The following is a 23,609-nucleotide window of genomic DNA, read 5'->3' as shown; positions in this document are numbered from 1 at the left end:
CTCTGTTCATCACTGTAATAGTACCTTCTATGTATAATGTGCTAGCTGAAGGCAACACGTACATATCTTGCTGATTGATGGGTATGCGAATTTCATCGTTCAAATTAAAACTTGTAACGTAAGGTTTGTACGAGTGGTATTCATAACTTTCGATTGAGTTATCATAGCTAAAGGAGTTTGCTAAGTCCAGAATGCTCATTTTAGTAAACCGATTGATCTGAGAAACAAAATATTTTCACTAGTGAGCCTGCTTTTCGGTCTTCTTTTCTTGATAGCACCAAGGGTACTGCCTGATTTATCACGGTTCACTGCTGTTTTATTGAAATCAATCATTTTTTTCTCAGGTGTAAATATATTTGAATCTCTTCTCCACGTAAATTTATCAATTGGTTGTTGGTATCTAGTAGTCTTATTTTAAGAGAACTTAAAGTATTTTGAGTGACGGGAAAATAAATAACGTTTTTAGGCGTCTCTATTATTCTATACCCTGGAGGCACATTAGGTACAAATTCATGAACTATATGGCTCGGTTTTCCGTTGATAAATGATCCACTAATGATATCACATTCGATTCGAACTATAGTCGTCGATAGAATGGACACTGGAAATGGAGATTCCATTAATATATTCGCAGGAACAGTTTCATTACCGAAACCTAGTAGTTTACCTATGGAGTTATCGCCACCAAAATGTATGCTCTTAGAGCAAAAAATAGATGTTTTTAGAGTATTATTATTACACAAAAGTTTAAAAGAACAGCCTTGAACATGTGTTTTTAAATAATCGTTTAAATCCTGGAGTTCATAAGAGCCTTCTGGTATCTCCAATACTTCACCCTCACCGTAGTAAAATTTGCAATTTCGACTATCTATGTTAGGTATTGAATTAAACGTAGATAAATACAGTAGACCACATTCGTATTCACCGTCCAATTGAAGTTCAGGCGAATAATTTGTTGTAAGACTAGAGGAGGTTCCCGTTATGGATAAAGTGAAAGACATCGTGTAAATGACATTTTTTTTATTAGTGTTAACAATTTAAACGCCTCTGCCAAAATTGTTTTAAATATTTTAAGCATAAATGACCACAATTTACAGTATTAAATTGTTGGAACTGCCTATAATTATATGAAATATCAAATCTTTTCAAATATATTATCAACTCTAATGGCGGTTTAATATCGCCGAAGCTATTATAATATTCACAATATTTTTTATCCTTTGCATAGGCTACCCAGTGAGTTCCTTGGTTTTTTGATTCGTCTAAGTTAATTATCGCGCATTCTCTACGCTTAGGAAGTTTGGGTAAGCGGTCTCTCATAAATACTCCTCTAAAATAAGGTATACCCGTTGAATTGTTGATAATATCGACATTTGTGAGAGCTCGACTGGGTAACCTACCATTTAGTTTTTTGAGGTTTTTAAGCATAGTCCTTTGCCATTTCTGTACGGTTTTATATGTAATCCTTTGCCCAACGCTATGGATTCCATCATTTTGTTGTGACGTTCAGATTCCGCTAGTTTATTTCTTGCCGCTTTATAGTTTCCTACAGCTTTAGCTATTCCTGCCGCGCCGCCTGCCAGAGAACCCAGAGCCGATAATCCCGCGAATATAGGAATCAACGGTAATATGCCTCCAGTTTTTGGAATAGGTATTATACGAGGTATCCGCATACGACTTGTGTTAGGAAATATTTTCTTCGCAGCTGTATAAGCACTGCTTATGATATTTCCATTCTTTTTTTCTTTAATTCGCTACGTATTTTTGTAACTAAGTGCTTAAATGACTTAACACCTGCCCCTGTCTTAATTTTTGATTTCATAACTTTACTAACCAGCCATGACGCCAGTTTTTCTCCTTTCCCAGCGTTTTTTGCATTCATACGTCGCTTAGCCATTTTATAAAGTTCTAAATCAGCCTTATGTCGATCCTCTATACGTGAATATTTGTCGTAAGCAATATCGTGCTGCATACAAGCTGAATCTAACCCGTTGATACCTTTATCACCCCGTCTTAAGCGTTCTTGTAATTTAGTTCCAGGGCCGCAATAATTGTACCCAGGTATGTGTAGTTCAAATGGAAGATTATTAATGGCACTATTTAAAAGTCCTCTTCCTTTCATAGTCAGTTAACTAGTGATAAAGTAACATTCGCATCAGTATTATAAATAGATTTACCTCTATACAACAGCACTGCGCTCAATCCAACTATTTTCGCTTGTACTAAGACCCAACCACTTAACGTATAGCTTGTTGCCTTTTCTTTTCATTATTTTCTCTATAAGATAAACATTAGGATACTTTGTTTTTTGCAGCTCTTGTTCATAAAAGGTGCCTAATATTGAATTTTTTCGTTGATCCTCTAAGTAATATGTAACGGGTATAGTATTCTTAACTTGTTTTATTGTAAATAATTCTGTAGACCAATTAGGCGTATAACCTTTATGAAAAGCGCCTTTGTACTTGCTTATACGTACGCAATCCCCTACACTGAATTTGTTGGCCCTTGTTTGTAGGTATGAGCGAGGTTTGTTTAGTATAGATTTTATTTCAGACTCTTTATGGAAATCAACATCTATCGGTCTACACCTTATTGTGCGATGAAATGTATGATTATATGAATTCACAATATCATGTAAAGGTTTTCCAAACCATTTGTAATTGCCAACAAAACTAAAATATTTATACAGTTTGCCTTTTAAAGTTTTTATAACCCTTTCTACAATTGATGCTTTTTTAACTGAATAGGTTGAATAATGGTTTATCTGCAAGGATTCCAAATAATTTTTAAATTCAGTATTGTAAAATTCTTTCCCCAAATCTGTCTGTAGATGTTTAGGTTTGCGTTTTGCAGTGTCAATTAGTTGCCTAAAAGCGTCTTTGGTCTCAAATTTGGTCTTAGATTTCATCGGAATTCCCCATATGTATTTTGAAAATGTATCAATGACAACCAAAACGTACTTATAACCCTTATTAATATTATGAAATTTTTGTAAATCCAGTAAATCTGCTTGCCACAAATCATCTATGCCTTTTAGTACAACTGAACGCCGCGAAAAATTTTTGCGAGCAGACCTATGAATTTCATTTACTATTTGGTTCTTTTCCATTACTGAGTCTGCTCAAAATACCCTCAGTTTCCTTTTTTGTATAAAAGTTCAAGTTCAACTGGCGCTGCAAGCTATGAATTTGTGAATTTATAGTTTCAAGCAAAGAATCCAATTCACTTTTTTTGTAAGTGCCACTAAAGAGTTGATCAACATATTGTTTGTTTACACCATCAGTAGACAGCACAGGTGTATTAACACCTTTCAGTCGAGACGATTGTAAATCAAAATCGCCATTATCAGCGCGAATTAGTGCCCTTTCGCCAAATTCCGAAAATTCGAATACTCGTAAGCGTTTATGTACATGGTGTCCAAATTTATCAATGTTCATTTTGCTATGTATCATGCTTTATTAAAAGATTAAGATTGACTGCGGATCTAAAGTATCGTTAGGTCATTATATATCTTTCAATATATCTGATTCTTTCAATTCTTCAATTATAGATATTATTTCGTTATCTAACCCTGTATTACCAGCATCCCGGGATGCAATAAGTAGCTTTAATCTTTCAACTAACTCATTTGGATCATCCCAATAAACGTATGAAATATTATTGGTTACCTTTTTCATAGTTGGGAGCCCTTGTCCCTGGACATTACTCCCATTACTTTTTAAACGTTCTTTAGTATATTTAAACATAGGCCTTATGATTTGTAAATATTTTCTACCTTTGTTGCTTTTTATAGGTTTATTTGGATTAAAGTCACGCCTGTGTGCATTCGTTTCTAATAGCAGTAACTTATAATTAAGTTTATCTTCTTCAGTTATAACTTCAAGTTCAGGCACTTTTGTAAATAATAATTCCTTCAAACCCGGGGTTAAATTGTAAGTTTTTCCGCTAATTACTATACTGTTATTATCAAGCGCTACCACATGCGATCCGAGCATAATTTTACCACGTTCTTTGTGTACGCCAAAAGGGATATTCTCCAAATTATACGAAATGTTACCATCACTATTATCATCTCCGGGAGAATCTATCGAATCAGAAGTCTTAAAAGAGAACTCATCAGCTGATTCCTCGCTATTAATACTGTCATCTAAAGAGGCGTTGCTTCCATCATAAACGTCTCTACTTTTAGAGATCGTAGAATTCACACCAACGGTGTGAGTAGTACTTTCCTTATCACTGGCCTCAGGGCTGAATTTCAATCGCTTAATTGAGTTTTTCCAGTCTGTATCATCAGTCTTAAATTCGTCGCTAAGGTAATTATTTTCATTATTAAAGTTACTTTTTTTATTACTTTTAACCATCTCATTGAGAGGTTCTGTTATTGGTTTTAAAACTGACTCTAATGTCATTTCATTGGCCGTTTTGATGTTACGAATTAACTTAACTTTTCTCTTTACAGCCTCAGCTGACTGAAGCAGCTTCTCTTTTAAATTCTTCTCTTCGTTCATTACGATGCAACCTCGTTGGAATTATATGAAGAAATGGCGGTGTAATGTAATTGCGGCATTCTAAATACATTCATCTAAAATAATAAATGTATCAAAACCCGATCTATAGCATCCTGAATTCTTCGCACAATCCTTATTTATTACTAAGTAGTTGTGCGGTTGGTTCCATACAGTGGCACACATATCTCTAAACTGGTTCCATCGCATATCAGTTCCAACGTGTTCATCATAAATATGTCGTAAATTAATTTCGTCTTGTTTAAACAAAATAATCAGATTTGCATTATCTCTTATTAACTGTTTAGGTATTTTGCTGTAGGTTTGATTCAAATAAAAACTATTAATGTTTTTGTGTCGTCCCATCGCAAAGTAATCCCTTATATTATTTTGATTTTCACATGCAACGTCATCAAATATGAATACAGAGTCATTAGCTGCATCCTGAGGACTCACGACTTCATCATTTTCGCGATATTTGAAATAATTTACTGAGGGAACCAATGACAACACTTTTTCTAGATAGTTGTATAAAGGTTGATAAAGAGTTTTTGAATACACATACACATTTTGAAAACGAATTCCTTGTTCATGTAAAAGAAGACCTATCATTAGATTGGTCTTTCCACAATTAGATGGTCCACAAATGACGCAACGGATTGAATTCGGTAAAAGTTTTCCATGATAAGAATTCTGTTTTGAACAGTTTGAAGCTAGTATGTCAAACCGAAGGGTTTGAGGTTGCTTAACAAACTTCATAGTAAATACTCGTTAGTTAGCAACGTCTTGTTATAATGAAATGTTAATCCATAATGATGACTTACATTGTCAACTCGATTAATATGCCTGCTTTGGACGCGAAACGCTCGAACGGTATGAAGTGATTTTAAACACAACTATTATCGCGAAAGGATATCGATGTGGTTTAAACTTCCTAACGATGATGATACAATTCTTGCCCAGATATTTGAGGGTTAGGATGTATTTGGGAGTTTAGACCACTGGAATGAGTTTGAGCGAGAATCGCTCGAACGAAATGAAAGTGGTTTAAACTTCCCAAATATATACTACTAATACGGAAATTAATATATATTTTTAAGAACCTGCGTAATTCTGCGGATAAAAAGCTTCTGAAAACTGTATATGTTAGTATTTGCCAACCGATTCTGTCCTACTGCATAACTGCCTGGGGAGGAGCGGCTAAAACCGCTATAATTATGTTAGAAAGAGCTCAACGTGCGGTCCTAAAAGTGATTTTGAAGAAGCCAAGATTGTACCCAACCAAACAAGTTTACAAAGAGATGGAGTTACCTAACGTTCGTAGTTTGTTTATTATGCGGGTAGTGCAAAACGAACACGCTAGAGTCCTTAGATCGCTTGACCTCTCAGTCATGAACTTTTTGAGTGGTTGGTCAGACATAGCACTTAACAGAGACGAATGGAAAAAGAGGGGGGAGGCCTTTGCCCAGCAGTGGGACACAGAAGGCTCCTAATAATAATAATAATTATCAAGTACTTACCTGCGCCAGTTCTTGAAAATGGTCGTGCCACGCTCTATTGGGATCGATCTATTATCACTGAATGAATGCCCGACGTTGCGGTCGATCTATTATCACAATGTCAGGCTTATTGGCTACAATAGTCCTGCTATTGTAGCCAATAAGCCTGACATTGTGATAATAGATCGACCGCAACGTCGGGCCGTGCTCGTTGACATCACCATCCCCCATGATGAGAATCTCGTGAAAGCCGAGAAGGACAAGTCCAGTAAGTACCTAGACTTGGCTCACGAGATAACCGCCATGTGGGATGTTGATTCAACGATCATTGTTCCGATAGTCGTTTCAGCGAACGGTCCAATAGCGAAGAGTCTCGACCAACATCTTAAGAGACTCTCGCTAGGTGGCTGGATCAAGGGCCAGATGCAGAAGGCGGTGATCTTGGACACGGCGCGGATAGTCCGACGGTTCCTCTCTCTGCAGCCCTAACCACCGGCAGCTTGGGCCCTGCCCCGCTGCTGGCGGCACCCTAGGTTAGGTTTTTTATAATGTGTTTATATATTTTGTATTGTTTTGTATGTGGTTTTGTATTTTACTTTTATAATCATATTATAAAACCTAGCCTAAGAATTAAAATGAATAAAGAGGAATAATAATAATAATTAATCATAAATCCGCCCTTCGGGACTTGGCTTGGGTCACCCCCAAAAAATATAAAAACAGATATATGTATTTTTAATTTGATGTCTTTCTGTGGGGAGTGTGAGGGACTGAAGACTGGACGGAGAAAGAAAGTAGAAGTATGTGAACCTTATACACTGGTTAACTGTTTCGATTGAGGGCCAACATTTGAATGAATTTTAGAGGATTTACATAAAAAATGAAACACAAGACTACATGAATGATAAAACAACGTGGGATTAATTGTTATTCGAAATGGTTTCTTATTTTTACGTTTATTATTATTATTATTGTTGATGAAATTAATATTGTATTTTTTTGGACATTGGATTTTTCCTAGAAATATTCTAGACATGTATTTTTATATATACATATACCTAATTATATATTTTTTGTTTAACGATTATTTTTATATGAAATTGTATATTATAGACTCAATATTATTATGAACAATAATTTACAACAATAAATTGCTCTGATAATTAGGTTAGATTAAGATCATAATATATATGTAATGAACTATTCATAAGAGCTTGTAACTAGGCCTACATGAATAAAGATATTTTGAATTGAATTGAAAATACGTTATTCCTACACACAACGCTGTCCATATCATAAGGTACAGCGGGGCATATCTCGACTGGGGGGCAATTGTAACTAATCCATTTTTTCCATTATTCTACTATGATGTTGAGTTCTACACGTATCCACTGAACACACCTAACATATGTAACCGGTGGACATTAAATTTAATAATGCAAACATTGTAAAACATGGAAAAAATGGACCAGTTATATTTGTCCCCCAGTTGAGATTTGCCTCGATGTACCTTACACTATTTTGAAGAACCGGTGGAGGGCAGGATAACATCCTTTAAGCGGGCAGTAGCCTTATGATTTTGTCTTGGCAACATTTTACGTAAACATGATACTGTTGGAATTGTTTCTATAGGTAACATTATTGGTCAGTACCATGATTGGTAATATTGATGACCGAACGGTATGGTTTAAATTATAAACTGAAATAGATACCATACACTAAAGAAAAAGCGATCAAGCCCACTGGTGGCGAAGCCGGGAATCGAACCCGGGTCTCCAGCTAACGCGGCTGACGTGTTCGACCGCTACATCACCCTGACCGCCGAGGTACCCGTCGAAATTTCTCTAGTGTATGTTATCTCTGAAGGCTAGGCGCCTTTGACCAACTCTAAGGGCGAGCAATTTGTGCTTGCACCTCCTATATGAATCCTTTTCCTTTGATCGCTTTTTCTTTAGTGTATGGTATCTACTTCAGTTTATAATTTATATATCAAAAAATATTTAATAAAATAATTTGATTTGTTCCCTACATTGGTATGGTTTAATTTTGCAAGTCTGATGTTAAACTCAGAGAAAACTCACTAAGGTCTGATTTAGACGGCGTGCGTTACGTTGGGGGCTGTTGAGGTTACATACAATTTTGCACAGCCATCGAATACCGTAATGAAATAAAACTCGTGAGTTATCGCTACCGTCTAAATGGGCCCTTACAAAATACCGTGTCAATCAAGTCACTGTTTGTGTATGAGTTTAAGTAAAATCAAAGACATATGTAACTCCGTATAGACAGCTACAGTCTAAGAAAAAAACCTACCTCAGAACCATATAGAAAAAGGAACGGTGGCCTAGATGGCGTTATACCTTTGGGGGACGCTCGGCTAGATGGTGCTAAAATTAATATTTGACATTTTAACACATATCAAGCTAAGAATATAGGCCAAATTTTCAAAACAGGTTTAAAAGTTTTAAGCTTGTGACGAGAGATGGCAGTCTATGCACTGTGATTACATATTTTACTTTGACAGCAACTCTCTATAATACTTGATCCTCTTTGGTAAAATGGATATGGACATATCTAGGTTTAAAAATATTTATCTTATCAAAAACTTAAAAGAAACCTGTACGATTCACACTAGTCAGAGAGTCAAAATTCCTTTTGCTTTGCCGTAGTCGGGTAAAAATTAGAGCTTAGCAGTAAAATATCAATCAAGTCAAAATAACCGTGTATAAATTTAAATATAATGGCTATAGCGAAGATTAAAAAATTCAATCATAAAATGAATTGCACAAAACCTGCTTCATATGATTGACACTACGTTAAGTCGATCATGCAAGACGGTGCCGCCACCTATCGAGCATTCTGTAAACCAGTTCGTAGGAAATATTCATGAACGCTTATACGGTTGTCAGAGCTGCCGTGATAGATGTGCGCCATATTGACAGCTGGCGCTGTTCATCATAAGGAAACCTTGGAATCGTATTATATCTCTTACAAGCTTTTATTTAACTTGCAAACAATAAGCTGCGAAATTCCATGAAGAAATTATGAATAAACTCATTGATAAATTCGTCATGCACTTTTGCGGCTCAAATCTCAATGTACACTACATATTTTACAGTTGACATCAAACTTCCTGCCGCGCATAGCTAAACCACCCCTCGGACACTGGCGATCAAATATATGAAAGAGGCGCGTTCCTAGCACAGTCTAAGCTTGTGTAGGTGAACGCGTACTATGCTTCAATGAGTGAGATATGACAGGTCGACTGTTCGCGTGTTTGACAGGCGGTAACTGTGAGGTAGCCGAGAGGGGTGGGCGGCACTTTCAGCGGGGAGCGGGAGTGGCCATACTGTACGAAAGTACTCTTTATTATACTGTGGCTAAACTGTTGAATGAACTGTCGCCTGTGGTATTTCCAGACCGATACGACCTTCAAACTTTCAAGAAAAGAGCATACACCTTATAGGCCGGCTACGCACATCCAAACCTTCTGGTGATTCGACTATTCCAGTCTCCAGATTAGAAGGACTAAATCGAGCTTTTTTGACCGCAATGGACATGATAAATTTTGATTTTGATTATTATGCTTTTAAAATTTACGACGTTGTTAACACGCAAAGAAGTTCACAAAAACAAGACGCCACATTGCGTAAGGACAATTTGCACTTCAAAACAACTCTTTAGGGATGAGTAATAAATGTATAAAGGTAGTTGAAGAACCTATTAGATGAGAATTAAGTGTTTAAATGTTCAAATCACTGAGCTGTTTAATATTACTACAACTAAACCAAATCATACAGGCTGAAATACAAAGACTGAAATGGGCAATGGGCATGTAACACAAGACATTGCAAATTTGTGGACTGAATAATGACAATAAATAAACAATTAGGACTGAACGCAATTAATCTGTATAATTCGCGTTACGTGTGCATTGTAAATTTGCAAGTAAAGAGTGTACTGATCCGTGGATGTTTGACAAACTGGAGCGCCGAATTGAATAATTAGTGTGGTATGTTGTATATAACGCGGCCGGAAAACGACAGGGGCACAGTGCACTTCGCTGGCTCACTGGAGAACCTTGTTAGCAACATGAACTCATACATTGTGGTAATTATCTTTGTAAAACTAAGTGTTTAATGTGTCGGAAGATTTGCCTGATGCCCACTTATTGGATTGTCTAAACGGAAGCGGAAGTTCTTGATTAGGAAAAAAACTCTTATCTTCTTCTGTTAATGAACAGTCAAATGTTGTAACATAAGGAGTTGCTGCGTTTCAACATTTAGTAGCAGTGTGAGATACGAGATTTTTTCAAAGTGACGATATATCCCCGAAAGCTTTCATGCTGAAAAGGGATTTAAGAACATTAAAGCGTTGTTAGAATTTAACTCTACAGTGCTAGCACCAAAATTAAGGGTTACTCTTATCTACATGTCACCTCACCCAAAATCATCACTACTTTGAAATACCATGCCCTTAGAAATATCAAAAGAACCACCGATTTGAAAACGGCCATGAGTGCTTTTTACGCTTTCACTCACTCGTGGCTCCAATATGGAATTATTCTGTGGGGTAACAGCACTGACGCTCCAGACCTGTTCATACTTCAAAAAAAGTGTGTTAGAATTCTCGCAAATATAAACACCTTAGATAGTTGCAGACCGTTCTTCAAAAAATTACGTATACTAACTCTACCATCTTTGTATATACTAGAAGCCTGTAAATTTGTGCGAAAGCACCCATCCCTGTATTCTAAAGTCAAAGATCATTGCAACTATCACATGAATCTGCGGCATAAAGACAGACTAGCTATTAGTAGCAACTTGCAAATGAGTAGTAACAGCCCGCATATGACAACTATACGTATTTACAATAACTTGCCTAAAGAGATAACCAAAGAGACTAAATATAATAAGTTTGTTATAAAATTGAAAAATTACTTAATTGACAATTGTTTTTATTCCTTACAAGATTATTTTAATTTATATAAATTCCAAAAGTAACTCAATAAGCTATTCAATAATGTATTCAATAATGTATTTTATTAATTTATTCTTTGTGTATATTTTAGTTATAGTTTTTATTTATATTTCTTGCAATACCCTAACAGGGTCTCATGTTGTGTTGTGCCTTACCTTTTATATCTGCCACCTGTAATAATTATGTACCAACATGGAAGCAATAAAGAATTGAATTGAATTGAATTGAATACATACTTACTACAATTTTCTTTTCATTGACAGACGAAGATACAAGTTTTTTTAAAAGTAGTGCAAATGTGACAGTTGTGATTATGCGTTCAGGATAACAACGTCTGAATGTTTGTTTACAGGTATCCTGCCTTTTGGCATTCGTTGCCATCGCCTCAGCAAACCCCCCGGCCACGCTCTCATACCTCCCCTTAGCGACCATCGAGAATATCGTAAGTAGATCGTTCCGAATTTACGACAAGCCTCGACGCCACAATTTGTTTACCCTGCTGTTTAATCCTCCAGCCGAACCCAAGCTACGGGTTCAACTACGCCGTGAACGACCCGGCCACGGGCGACAACAAGGCACAGTGGGAGACGCGCAACGGCGACGTCGTCCAGGGCGCCTATTCGCTCGTGGAGCCCGACGGGAACGTCCGAGTCGTCGAGTACACTGCAGATTCGCTGCGTGGCTTCAACGCCGTTGTAAAGAGGACTGGCCCTAACGTGCACTCGGTGGGGCTGGCCGCCGCGCCCGCCGTCATCGCGCCGATCGCTCCTATCGCCCCGATCGCGCACGCCCCCATCGCAGCCATCGACCCCGAGCCCATCGTGCACAGCCCGATCATCACCCCCGTCATCGACACCGCGCCCATCATCGCCCCTTACGACGTGTACCCGATCCTGCCGCCCCTGGAGCCCTGGGTGCACCTCTCGGGCGCCACCTACGGCCACAAGGGCAACATCGTCCGCCGCTGGACCGCCGGGCCCATCTCTCTCGCCGGACAAAAGCTGACCATTCGAACCAAGCACTGACCTAGTGCTAATATTTATAAGCTTCTACGTGTATAGGTAACCATAGTTACTCACGGCGCTTGTGTGTTTTGGCATACAGATATATGTTAAAATACACATAGGTCTTGATAGAAGTTAAGTTACGGTTAATTCCAAAGCAACGAAGTGTACCTGAGCGAATATGTATTTAAGAATAAATGTAAAAAGATATATTTGCTGCCTATCGTTTTCTAACTTCCGTCCCAAGTACTACCTAATAGAGGAACAGTAATTTCATGTTCCATCGACTAAATATACAAAATTGTATTAATTCATACTAGCGATATACAAATGAGCAAAGCTAGAACAAAAAGTTTACATTTTCTATAAATTGTATATGTTTAACACAAGATGTATGAGAACCAAAGAGGATCGAGTATTATAGAGAGTTACTATCAAAGTAAAATCTGTAACCACAGTGCATAGACTGCCATCTCTTGACACAAGTTAAAAAATTTTGAAACTCAGTTTTGACAATTTGGCCTATATTGTTAGCTTGATATATGTTAAAATGTGAAACATTAATATTAGCGCCACCTAGCCGAGCGTTCCCCAAAGGTGTAACGCCATCTAGGCCACCGTGCCTTTTTCTATAGGGCTTTGTGGTACATTTTTTTCTTAGACTTTATCCGTCTATACGGAGTTATATGTCTTTGATGAGAACACACATAGGTACAATTATTAACTTAACGTGTTTGGACCCAATGATTGTACCACTTTCCTTATTACCAATATTACATACTGACCGATAATTTCCTATCTAGATCAGTATGATAAACGTCTCATTTGAAATTCAAATAAACAATCGTGTTAATTGTGCTCTTGCCAATGCAAGCGTCCTCTTTGCCGATGATGCGCGACGCAGTACTGAACCACTGAATTCTTTTATAGGCGTTGCTTTCAGACTTTCAATTCGGAGGTCGCGGGTTCGAACCCCGTCTCGTACCTTTGAAGTTTTCGGAACTTATGTGCGAAATGTCATTTAATATTTGCCAGTCTCTTTTCGGTGAAGGAAAACATTGTGAGGAAACCGCACTAACCGCAATATCGCCTAGTCGGGTTGGAAGGTCAAATGGTACTCGCTTTTGTAAAATTCGTGCCTACGCTACATCTAGGGATTAGTTGTTAAAGCGGACCCCAGGCTCCCATGCGCCGTGGCGAATGATGATAGGCGTTGTCTGTTCAGTAGGTGAATGAATATTCGAGCGAAGTTTCAACCGACAATGAGGAGGCAAATTGACATTTTATCACGGCTCGTGGCGCCTTTAGTTATAGCCTACTGCCACTGTCAAAACTAATATTCATTTCGAAGATACGATGGTATTTTTTTTTCTAATCCTGGAACATGAGCTTGGCTTACACGCACCACTGTATTTAAAGCGCTCAACTTTTTTTACACTTTTTTTGTTATTTCTACTCAAAATTATGCTTTCAAAGTTTTATGAGCCCTTTCGATACTAATAGGAGAAAATATTGATCCAGAATTTATGCTTGAGGTGTTCTAATGTTGATTTTAAGAAGAAAAAATGACATAAAACAGTTTTTTTTATTATAAATGGACTTACTCTTGGCCACAGACTAGCCAAAGGCAAAGACGTGGCCTACGATAGAATGAGCTCGTCCGAAAGATGCCTGTTTAGGTTTACCCTTGATTTGAAGGTTGCCGGGTTATATGAGCTCGGAAATAGACGACGGCAAGGAATTCCACTCCTTGAGATCAGACAAAAAAGGATTAAATTTAAAAGTGGAAAATGTCTGCCTTGGGTGAGACTTGAACTCACGGCCTCTGGATCAATATTCCAGCGCTCTGCCAACTGAGCCACCAAGACTTCAACCAAGCCAGCGAAATTTTCCACTACTAAGGTCAATGGGACCCGTAGCGACATCTACCGTAAGAATGTTAAACTTCTTAAACCACTTCCACTTTTAAATTTATTCTAAGCCTAGTGGCATCGATTGCAGACGTTTCTGCTAATCAGAAGTTAAAAAAGGATTAATACAGAAGTTGTAATAATACTAATAATAATGATTCGGCCACTAGCTGCGCCCTACTTGTTCATTCTATTTTTTTACATAATTACTTAATCCACACTGAGCCTTATTGAACAGCTGACTCACAAAAACCGTTGTAAAAAGCTGCATACACTTATGTAGAGAGATCAAGCATGAAATACAGAGTAGCAAAAAGCGGAAATCTACTTAGTAAAGGATTTCCTAAAGCGCAAAACAATAGCTCATACCAACCCATTTGTGAATCCGGTAAAAACATTGCGAAATTACATACCTAGCAATAATAATAGAAACAGAATGAGATCTATTATTTGTAGACTTTCAAGGGTGCCCTTTTTATACGGTGAACTCAGAATAACACTTGCTGCTAGCGCCATTTTTTCACTAAACTAGCCCAAAAATCTTACCACACGCCTGCCCTGGGATAAGGAATGCATTGCATGGCCGGTTGTAGGCTTGTGCCGTTTCGTTCGTTGATCGGAGCGCTCTGATCTCGTTCAATCGCTCCCACGAACTAGTTCGCTCTTTTAGGTCTTTTGCTCATTTAGTTCAGTTAGACCAGCGACCACTACGGTCGGAAAGATCAAAACGAATGGGAACGAATAGTGTCAAAATGATACGAATAGTCCACAGATAATAACATTCCGGGGCAAAAGGTTGTAAGTAACCGAAGCCTAATATGAAAACTTGACGTTTTTGTGTTGCTCTGCTAAGTAGCTCCCGCTCTCGGTCGGCGCAGTCACACACTCGTTCTCGTTCCGAACCGCTCGCGCTCACCGATCCTATACTGAACTAAATGAGCAAAGACCGATTCACAGAGCACGGAAAGATTCAGTTCATTTCGGTCATTGATGAGATTTTATTCCTAAAGGTTCATAGTTCGTGAACGACACAAGCCTAGCCGGTAGTGTATGTACTTGAGTGGGCGCTATTTCATTATTACCCGCTAATATTGTAGTGTTAATTTTTTATTTAAATTTATACTAAGTATGCATCACAACAATGCATTAAGGCAATGGATAGACAGGCATGGAGGAATGGAGAGGAGGCCTATGTCCAAAGACGGGCGCTTTAAAGGCTGCTATAGATAGATAGATGACAACAAATTATGTATCCACGAATCGAGTGTCGACACAAACCTCATAGGGTTTCACGGCACTCTGTTGTATAAACAAATGTAAGGTTTTTAATTTTAATATAGAATAAATAAATAAAATCCCAATAAAATAAATACCAAATAGCCTTAGTGCGTTTTCACATTATCGATCCGATATTGGATGTCGGACCGATATCCCATACATTACAGGCGCCATCTTGGATTTTTTCTATGGAAATCCTTCCGACATCCGATATCGGATCGGATAATGTGAAAACGGCGTTACCCGGTAAATATCTGTCAAACGATGGTAGCTGTGCATCCGTACGGTAACTGTACTAAATTAACTTATACAAATGACAAAAGTAAATCACTTACCGGGTTGTTGCCGGGTTGTTGCCTTCGTCCACGTCGTATTCTTCCCGCTGGACCATCATGAGGCGACCACTTGCGTTCAGTACCTAGAAAATAATCTGCAATGTAGATCAATCTCAAAATAGGAATTTCACATTCATTATGTAACAAACAAAATTGTGAAATAAACGCATATAATCGTTTTTATTATACATATTATAGGACATTCTTTGGTATCTAAAAATATCACATGGTGGCCTTTTCGGGTGTCTTTCTTCGTCGCTTCTGGCGATATAAACTGTAGGACGCAAACGAGAGAAGGCTGATCCTGTTGTCCACAGACTTCTCGGACTGACCTCGTCGTTTTGAGAATGGGAATGGTATACTCTTGGGTCGACTCTGATTCTGCTTTCGTCAGCCATTCTTCATTCGTCAACTTAGTATGCAGTCATTCGTCTTGGACCATAACTAGTTGTTGGCCTTTTTCTTATTTCTACTCTATCGTTTTTCGTCATTTCGTATTTGGTCATATTCTAAGTTGGTACCGACCTAAGACTGCGGAAAAACACGAAAACCATCGATTTAACAGCTAACATGCCGAAAGAAGATTATGATGAGTGAAGAACGAGACGGATTAAAATAAAGATGAACAACGAAATTAACCGTAGTTGAGAAAGCCCATCGACGACCGTGACGAATAAAGAATGGCTGACAAAAGCAGAATCGGGCAAAAGGAACATGACGGAAAACGAACGAGACGACCCAAGAGTACCTTGAGTTTTGATTTTTTTTTTACCAGAGAGTCGGGCTGCTGCACGGCGGGCTGTCGCTGGCAGTCCTGCAGGCGGCACAGCGACGCGGACACAACGCACGCTGGGTGTGATAAAGCGGACACGTCCACGGCTTGCACGCAGCGCATCTCGATGTTGCCCGCTGAAAAATTGCAATGTTGTTAATGAAAACCACATAAACGAGTGCTAATGTGATTAGAGCTGCTAGAATGTCTATAACTGAGCGTGCGGTGCATAGTTCAAAGATGTGTTACATTCCGCGACAGTTATAATCAAAAGAAATAAATTTAATTAAATAAATAAATATTGGGGGACACCTTACACAAATCAACCTAGCCCCAAACCACACCTCGGACACTGGCGATCAAATATATGAAAGAAGCGCGTTCCTAGCACACAGTCTAAGCTCGTGTAGGTGAACGCGTACTATGCTTGTATAAGTGACATATGACAGGTCGACTGTTCGCGTTTTTGACAGACGGTAACTGTGAGGTAACCGAGAGGGGGTGGGTGGCACTTTCAGCGGGGAGCGGGAGTGGGCATACTATACGATAGTACTCTTTATTATACTGTGGCCAAACTAAGCAAGTACTATGGGTGCTAAGCGACGATAAACTTACTTATATAGATAAATACATAACACTGTTGTCCACATGTTGGACTTTATTGATCCAGTCAGAATCATAAGAGTAGTAATAATAATTGTGGTGTAACTTACTGTTGTCAGTACAGCTCAACTCGTATATGGTGACGAGCGCGTCCGCTCCAAAGACAACCAGCTGGTCATCCAGCGCATCCAACACGAACACCTGCATACCAATATTATGTTACTCTATGCGCTTTCAAACTTATATGTGTAAAGAGTATTTATATTTTATTGGGGATTATAACTATGAAAACCATAACAAGGCTTTATGAAAAGACACTACTCATTTCACAACAATTCATTAGACGGCCAAAAACTATAAATCGTTTTATATTGAGAAGTAATCTCAAAGTTAGTCAATAATTGTTACAAGACAATAGTTTAAATAAGAAGAAATTACGTGGGCCAATAGTTGGAACAATAATGATTTAAAAGATGCATCCGCACCTGAGAATGTACTCTGACGATCTTCGCAAACCGGTTGTCTAATTTGGAGTCGCGCGGATAGAAGCGGATCTCATCGTGTCCGTCCACGATACTGTAGCAGCCTGGAACAGAAGCATACCTTAGTAACTTGTACCTTAAAGCAAAGATGGTGAAGGCAGTTAGATTGCGCAATGAAACTAATATAATACTTTTCGAGATGCATGTTGGTAACCGCTCTGGCCTAATTCCAATCGTGCCAGCTTTCGTGAAACGATCTGCACTAGAGTGTGACGTCACCTATGACGATGTAGTCGCCGAAGAGCTTCCAGCGTCGCGCGGCGCAGTTGTAATGTGCTAGGATGTAGTCGCCCGCTCAGCACGGCCACGCTCCTTCTCCTGCGACTCGTTGCCGAAGAGCTTCCACACGCGCGGCGCAGTTTACACCCGCTCGGCCGGCCACGCACACGTTCACACACTGTACACTGGTATACTAGGTGTGACGTCACCTATGACGATGTAGTCGCGCCACCACAGCACGCCGCCGGTGACGGTGAACTCCTTCTCCTGCGACTCGTTGCCGAAGAGCTTCCAGCGTCGCGCGGTGCAGTTGTAGTGTGCGAGGCCCGCTCGGCCGGCCACACACACGTTTACGCCGCTCTCGTCTATGGCGCTGTACTGAATAGAGAAATACACTATTGAAACATTTGATGTTGATTAGTGGATTCAGCGTCTAATGGCTGTTTCATTAGTGAAACTCATAATGGCATGCACGCGGGCCCTATCGACCAATGAGGAGGCACACTCAAAGGTTATAACAGATGGCGCCACCCTATTAGTCCATTGCACAGATAAAGAATTTCATACGTGAGAGCGAGAAGATGATATTTGTTTTCTCTCTCACACATATGAATGACAGTGACATGCCTAGACTCTTGCACAGGCGCCGCCTGGCGGGATAAAATGTCAGTGTGCCTCCTCATTGAAATAGTTCCCAGCCGAGAAAGCGAGTACTATGGCGTCCGCTATGGAAATTTCCACACATGCTAGTCACAGTTTCGTTTTCTTTCAACGTTTCAACCCCTTATTTGTGTATGTATGTACATGCTAGTCCGAACAATTGAAACTTAGTCTTCAACGATACGAGCATTCATTTTAAATATTTGCGTTTGACACAGTGACCACAGCAAAATAAATTAGTGCAAAAACTTTATTTTATTTAAACTTTATTGCGTCTTCGAACCGGCGTCTTTTAGCAATCCATGCTAACGCTATGAACCCCTAGGCCACTCTGTCACCGTTAAAGTGCTGTTACACCGGGCAACACAATTGCCAGCAATTGACATACCATTGCCGCATTTGCTCCATAGTTAGTTGGTGCGTATTGAACAAACGCGTCAATGGTGAATTGCTGGCAATTGTGTTGTCCGTGTAACAGCAACGTTATAGTTAGGGTCGGTTGCATCAAAGCGTCTGTCACCGTTGTATGGAAAGATCCATAGACTTCTGCTGCGAGACGATGATGTGTTTGTCAAATTTGGTTGATGCAACTGGCCCTTAGTCGTTAAAAAAACAATAAACTACTTACTCTCAGTGGCCAATTTGTTGCAATATACGTAGCGGGCAGCGGTAGCACAATCCACTGCTTTCTGCACTCATTGTCATCGACGTATTCTCTGTACAAAATAAACGTTTCTTGAGCATATGTGAAGTAATATTGTGTATGCAAACATGCTCGATCTCTGTAGCACAAAATAGTCAAGAAATACGTAGCACAAACAAAACTGATAAAACTGTTTTCACAAGTAAGTTTCACTCAATGAGTCAATGGATTAAGTACGTAGTGTATGGACAAAGACATATGTAACTCCGTAGAGGTAGACAGCTACAGTCTAAGAAAAAAACGTACCTCAGAACCATATAGAAAAAGGTACGGTGGCCTAGATGGCGTTACACTTTTGGGGGACGCTCGGCTAGATGGCGCTAACATTTTAACACATATCAAGCTAAGAATATGGGCAAAATTGTCAAAACTGAGGTTCAAAAGTTTTAAGCCAGTGTCGTGAGATAGCAGTCTATGCACTGTGATTACATATTTTACTTTGCCAGTAACTCTCTATAATACTTGATCCTCTTTGGTATGGTCAATGTCTAAAATGACAAGTTGGAAAGAGACTTTCGCTTGTAACTTCTAACTATCTTGTAACTTTCAGTTTTGAGAAATGGGCCTCAGGCCTTCTACGTTGTTGTAGACTTGTATTTAAGTAATAAATAACTGACCTGTATTTGGCACTAGTGCCGTACTCAGGACTCGGTTGGTCGAGTCCGGTCTCCTGATAGGTTTCAGCGGAGGAGTCTATAATAGACATCTTTGTTCGCTTCGTTAGATTGTCTTCTAAATTGACGTATAGTTTGTCGTCTGCTTGAAGGTAAAGATGCCGTTGGTTACTCTGCAAATAAAGATGATATTTATTGTACATATATAATTACTAGCCTTTTCTCGCGGCTTCGCCTGCGTAGTAATTTATTATCCCATACAAACTTTGGACCCCCATTTCACCCCCTTAGGAGGTGAATTTTGAAAAATCCTTTATTAGTGCTCCTCTACACCTTTTAAGGAACTTACGTGCCAAATTTGGAATCTATAGGACCAGCGGTTTCGGCTGTGCGATGATATGTCAGTCAGTCAGTTTCTTCTTTTATACAGGGTGGCCCATTCAAATCGGTCAGTATGGGAAAGTCTGAAACTATAAGACATACGAAGATTTGTTCTTAGGAACCATGTCACCGATTTTGATAAAAAGAAAAACTGCATTCATACAATTAAAAAAAAAGTGTACCCAGCTGGGGAATCGAACCCGGTTGTTTTGAAAAAATAAACTTACACTATTTCTATTCAGATATCGTTTGTGTAGGTCTTAAGCAGTAAATATCTCTAAGAAACATAATGTCTAAAATGAATAAAATGCATTTTTTTTCACATACTTTAATTTATCATAGTAGGTGTTCAAAGTGACCACCGTCTTTTTCAATACAATATTCAACACGTCTAGGTAACGATCTTACTATTGCATTTTGTATCTTCATGTGGTGAATCTGCGTTAAAGTTGACTCTATGGCTACTTTTAGGTCTTCAACGGTGTTATAGCTATTTTTGTACACTGTTGTAAAGATGAAGTGAACTTGCTGAATATTGTAACGGTGGTCACTTTGAACACCTACTATGATAAATTAAAGTATGTGAAAAAAATGCATTTTATTCATTTTAGACATTATGTTTCTTAGAGATATTTACTGCTTAAGACCTACACAAACGATATCTGAATAGAAATAGTGTAAGTTTATTTTTTCAAAACAACCGGGTTCGATTCCCCAGCTGGGTACACTTTTTTTTTTAATTGTATGAATGCAGTTTTTCTTTTTATCAAAATCGGTGACATGGTTCCTAAGAACAAATCTTCGTATGTCTTACAGTTTCAGACTTTCCCATACTGACCGATTTGAATGGGCCACCCTGTATATTTAGAAGATTTGCGATATTAATAAATCTAGAGAAATATTTGAATGGATCTATCTAACTACGATATCAAAACCTGCAACTAGTAAAGTCCACATAAACAGCGATATGCAGTTATTTACGATTTTCTCTACATATGGGTGACGGCAAGTCTTACGACAGTCGATTTCATACATATGTGTACATTTTTCACCTTAACTTGTTGTAATAAGTTGAAAAAATGTACACATATTTATGAACTCGACTGTACAAAGCTAGTCAAAGAACGTATGAAGCCAACCAAAATCATTTTCCACTCACTCATCAATCTACAGACACTTCAATGAGGAAACAATTACTTCCTAGGCCATATTCTATGTCTATTTGGCATTTGAGTATATTTTTTGTTGGTATAAAATGTAACTGTTTAATTTATTTATCATTATATATAATAAAACTAAGTCGATAAAAGTGTGCGTGCCGATAAAACTTAAAAAGGAGTCCCGGCACGATAAAGGGACTTAAATAGTGTGATAGCCCTTTATCCCCCCTCGAACAAGAAAGTTCCCGTTTTAACCTAAAGGGCGTGTTTTTAAAGATATAAGGGCTTCTTCAACCCTAAGTATAGTGGCGCCATCTGTTGTCGAGTAGTTGAACTTCATTGAGAACAACGATTATTTGGGTTACATTTCGAAAGGCGCGAAATTTAAAATTCCAATTTCAATAGTCTTAAATTACATTTGTTCTGTTATCGAGTATTTGAACTTATTAAAGGGACTTAAATAGTGTGATAGCCCTTTATCCCCCCTCGAACAAGAAAGTTCCCGTTTTAACCTAAAGGGCGTGTTTTTAAAGATATAAGGGCTTCTTCAACCCTAAGTATAGTGGCGCCATCTGTTGTCGAGTAGTTGAACTTCATTGAAAGTATTCTACAGCAGCAGAACCTATTGTCACGGCAGACGATAATATCGAGAACATTCTAGAAGATATGAGAAGGAAAATATTCTAAAACTTTCTCGAATATTCTAGAGCCTAGCTCTCTGAATATATAAGAGCCCGGTGTCGCCCGCCAGAGTCAGTTCGATTTGAACAGTGAAACAAGCGATTTCGAAACGAGAAGGAAAGAAGTTATCTGTGAGCCTTTATTTTGAAGTATCACGTGTGAGTATTTTTAATAGTGTGTATAATAATTTTCCATTTTGAAGCGAAGAAGAAAAAAGTTGTCTGTGAGCCTTTACTGTGAAATATCAAATGTGAGTATTTTAATAGTGTGTTTAATTAATTCTAATAGATTTCTTTTCTTTTAATTGTAATTTCCTTAAATAAAATTTTTGTTTTGTCTCAACGTATCCCACGTTTACGTAACAATATATTTGTCTATAAAATGTATGTTTAATTTTATTTTACAGAATACAATGCCTAGACGTAAAAGAGGAGGAGATCTTGCCAGTTCTGCAGCGAAACGGCGGAAACAAAAAGAATATCGAAGAAATGAAACGGAAGAAGAGCGCGAAGCACGTTTACAAAATCAACGAACCAGAATGAGCACCCTGAGGAGTAGAAAAAGCGAAGAAAGGAAAGAAAATAAAAGTATTGAAGAATCGAGAATTTTAAAAGATAATCTAACAAAAGAAGCATTCCACTACAAACCGACAAAAAAATATTACAATCATAAATATGTTGTAATCGGAAAAATGAATACCATTTGCCGATTTTGCCACGCGAAAAAATTTAGTAAAGAAACACCAGGTCTCTGTTGCATGAATGGAAAAATTCGATTACCACTACTGGAAACACCTCCGCAGGAATTTCTACATTACATGATCGTGGAAACACTAGAATCAAAACACTTTCTTCAAAATATAAGATCATACAATTCCTGCTTTCAGATGACTTCTTTCGGTACTACTTCGACTAACACTGATAGAAATGAATTTGAATATGTATTTTCAATTCAAGGTCAAATTTATCATAAAATAGGATCGTTACTACCAATGCCTAGCGAAGACTATAAATTTCTGCAAGTTTATTTTATCGGAAATGAAGAACAAGAAATTGATCAACGATGCACAAATTTTAATGGATTGAGACGTGAAATAATCCAAGATGTACAGAGGATCTTACACAAATACAATCAACTGATTTACAGTTTCCAATTAAATTAGCCTTCAGTTTCACGATTAACAAAGCGCAAGGGCAAACTTTAAAATATTGTGGCATCAACCTCAAAGAATCCTGCTTTTCACACGGTCAGCTATATGTAGCTTGCTCAAGAGTAGGAAATTCGAAAAATTTATATATATATGAGTATACCCCGGATAATAAAATAAAAAAATGTTGTTTATAAACAAGTAGTGTAAATGATGAGAAAATGTTTTCAATAAATTTTTTTACCGTTTACGTCATAGTTTATTTTTTTATTTAAACTACCCCTCCAGGACCACCAAGTTGAATTCCTAAAATGTTGGATTTGCAAAAAGTTGAATTTGCAGGATGTTGAATGTTAAAATGTTGAATTTGCATTATGTTGAGTTCTTTTTATGTCCAAATTGCATAAAGTTGAATTTGCAGCTCGTTGAATCCTAAAATGTTGAATTTGCAGAAAGTTGACTTTGCAGTATGGTGAACCCTAAAATGTTGAATTTCCATAAGATTGAATTTGCAGTAGGTACCTACAGGGTGTAGCAAAGGCCCCGAGAGATACTTTAACAGCTGATAGGGTTACTAATGACCCTAAGTGTGATACAAGTGAAAAAATGTCGTAGT

The 23,609-nt window shown here is 38.2% G+C and overlaps 2 protein-coding genes across 2 annotated transcripts in view; one reads left to right on the top strand and one right to left on the bottom strand.

The window, feature by feature from the left end:
• LOC125234620 (guanine nucleotide exchange factor subunit Rich) overlaps nt 1–23,609 on the bottom strand; it is a 90,107-nt gene that overhangs the window by 54,312 nt on the left and 12,186 nt on the right. The window contains exons 10-16 of the mRNA XM_048140945.1: nt 19,628–19,797; nt 18,936–19,023; nt 17,857–18,025; nt 17,372–17,472; nt 16,997–17,087; nt 16,284–16,420; nt 15,523–15,594 (exon numbers count right to left, since the gene is read on the bottom strand). Of these exons, the coding sequence (XP_047996902.1) occupies nt 15,523–15,594; nt 16,284–16,420; nt 16,997–17,087; nt 17,372–17,472; nt 17,857–18,025; nt 18,936–19,023; nt 19,628–19,797 (828 nt within the window). The remainder of the gene's footprint in view (nt 1–15,522; nt 15,595–16,283; nt 16,421–16,996; nt 17,088–17,371; nt 17,473–17,856; nt 18,026–18,935; nt 19,024–19,627; nt 19,798–23,609) is intronic.
• LOC125234622 (cuticle protein 7-like) lies at nt 9,917–12,162 on the top strand. The gene is made up of 3 exons (XM_048140947.1): nt 9,917–10,114; nt 11,337–11,426; nt 11,500–12,162. Exons 1-3 carry the CDS (start codon nt 10,019–10,021, stop codon nt 12,007–12,009), a joined length of 696 nt encoding a protein of 231 aa, XP_047996904.1. The 5' UTR covers nt 9,917–10,018; the 3' UTR covers nt 12,010–12,162.

Source organism: Leguminivora glycinivorella, chromosome 16 (assembly GCF_023078275.1).
Source record: "Leguminivora glycinivorella isolate SPB_JAAS2020 chromosome 16, LegGlyc_1.1, whole genome shotgun sequence".
Taxonomy (NCBI): Eukaryota; Metazoa; Arthropoda; class Insecta; order Lepidoptera; family Tortricidae; genus Leguminivora; species Leguminivora glycinivorella.
The sequence above is the reverse complement of the archived record's forward strand: the minus strand, read 5'-3'. Positions and strand labels throughout refer to the sequence as shown.

What these genes read in the sequence shown, in the direction of transcription:
- LOC125234622 (XM_048140947.1), top strand. Translation starts at nt 10,019, where the DNA reads ATGTTGTATATAACGCGGCCGGAAAACGACAGGGGCACAGTGCACTTC. An exon ending in ACATGAACTCATACATTGTG is followed by an intron (nt 10,115 to 11,336) that starts GTAATTATCTTT and finishes GTTTGTTTACAG; the next exon opens with GTATCCTGCCTTTTGGCATT. An exon ending in TAGCGACCATCGAGAATATC is followed by an intron (nt 11,427 to 11,499) that starts GTAAGTAGATCG and finishes TTAATCCTCCAG; the next exon opens with CCGAACCCAAGCTACGGGTT.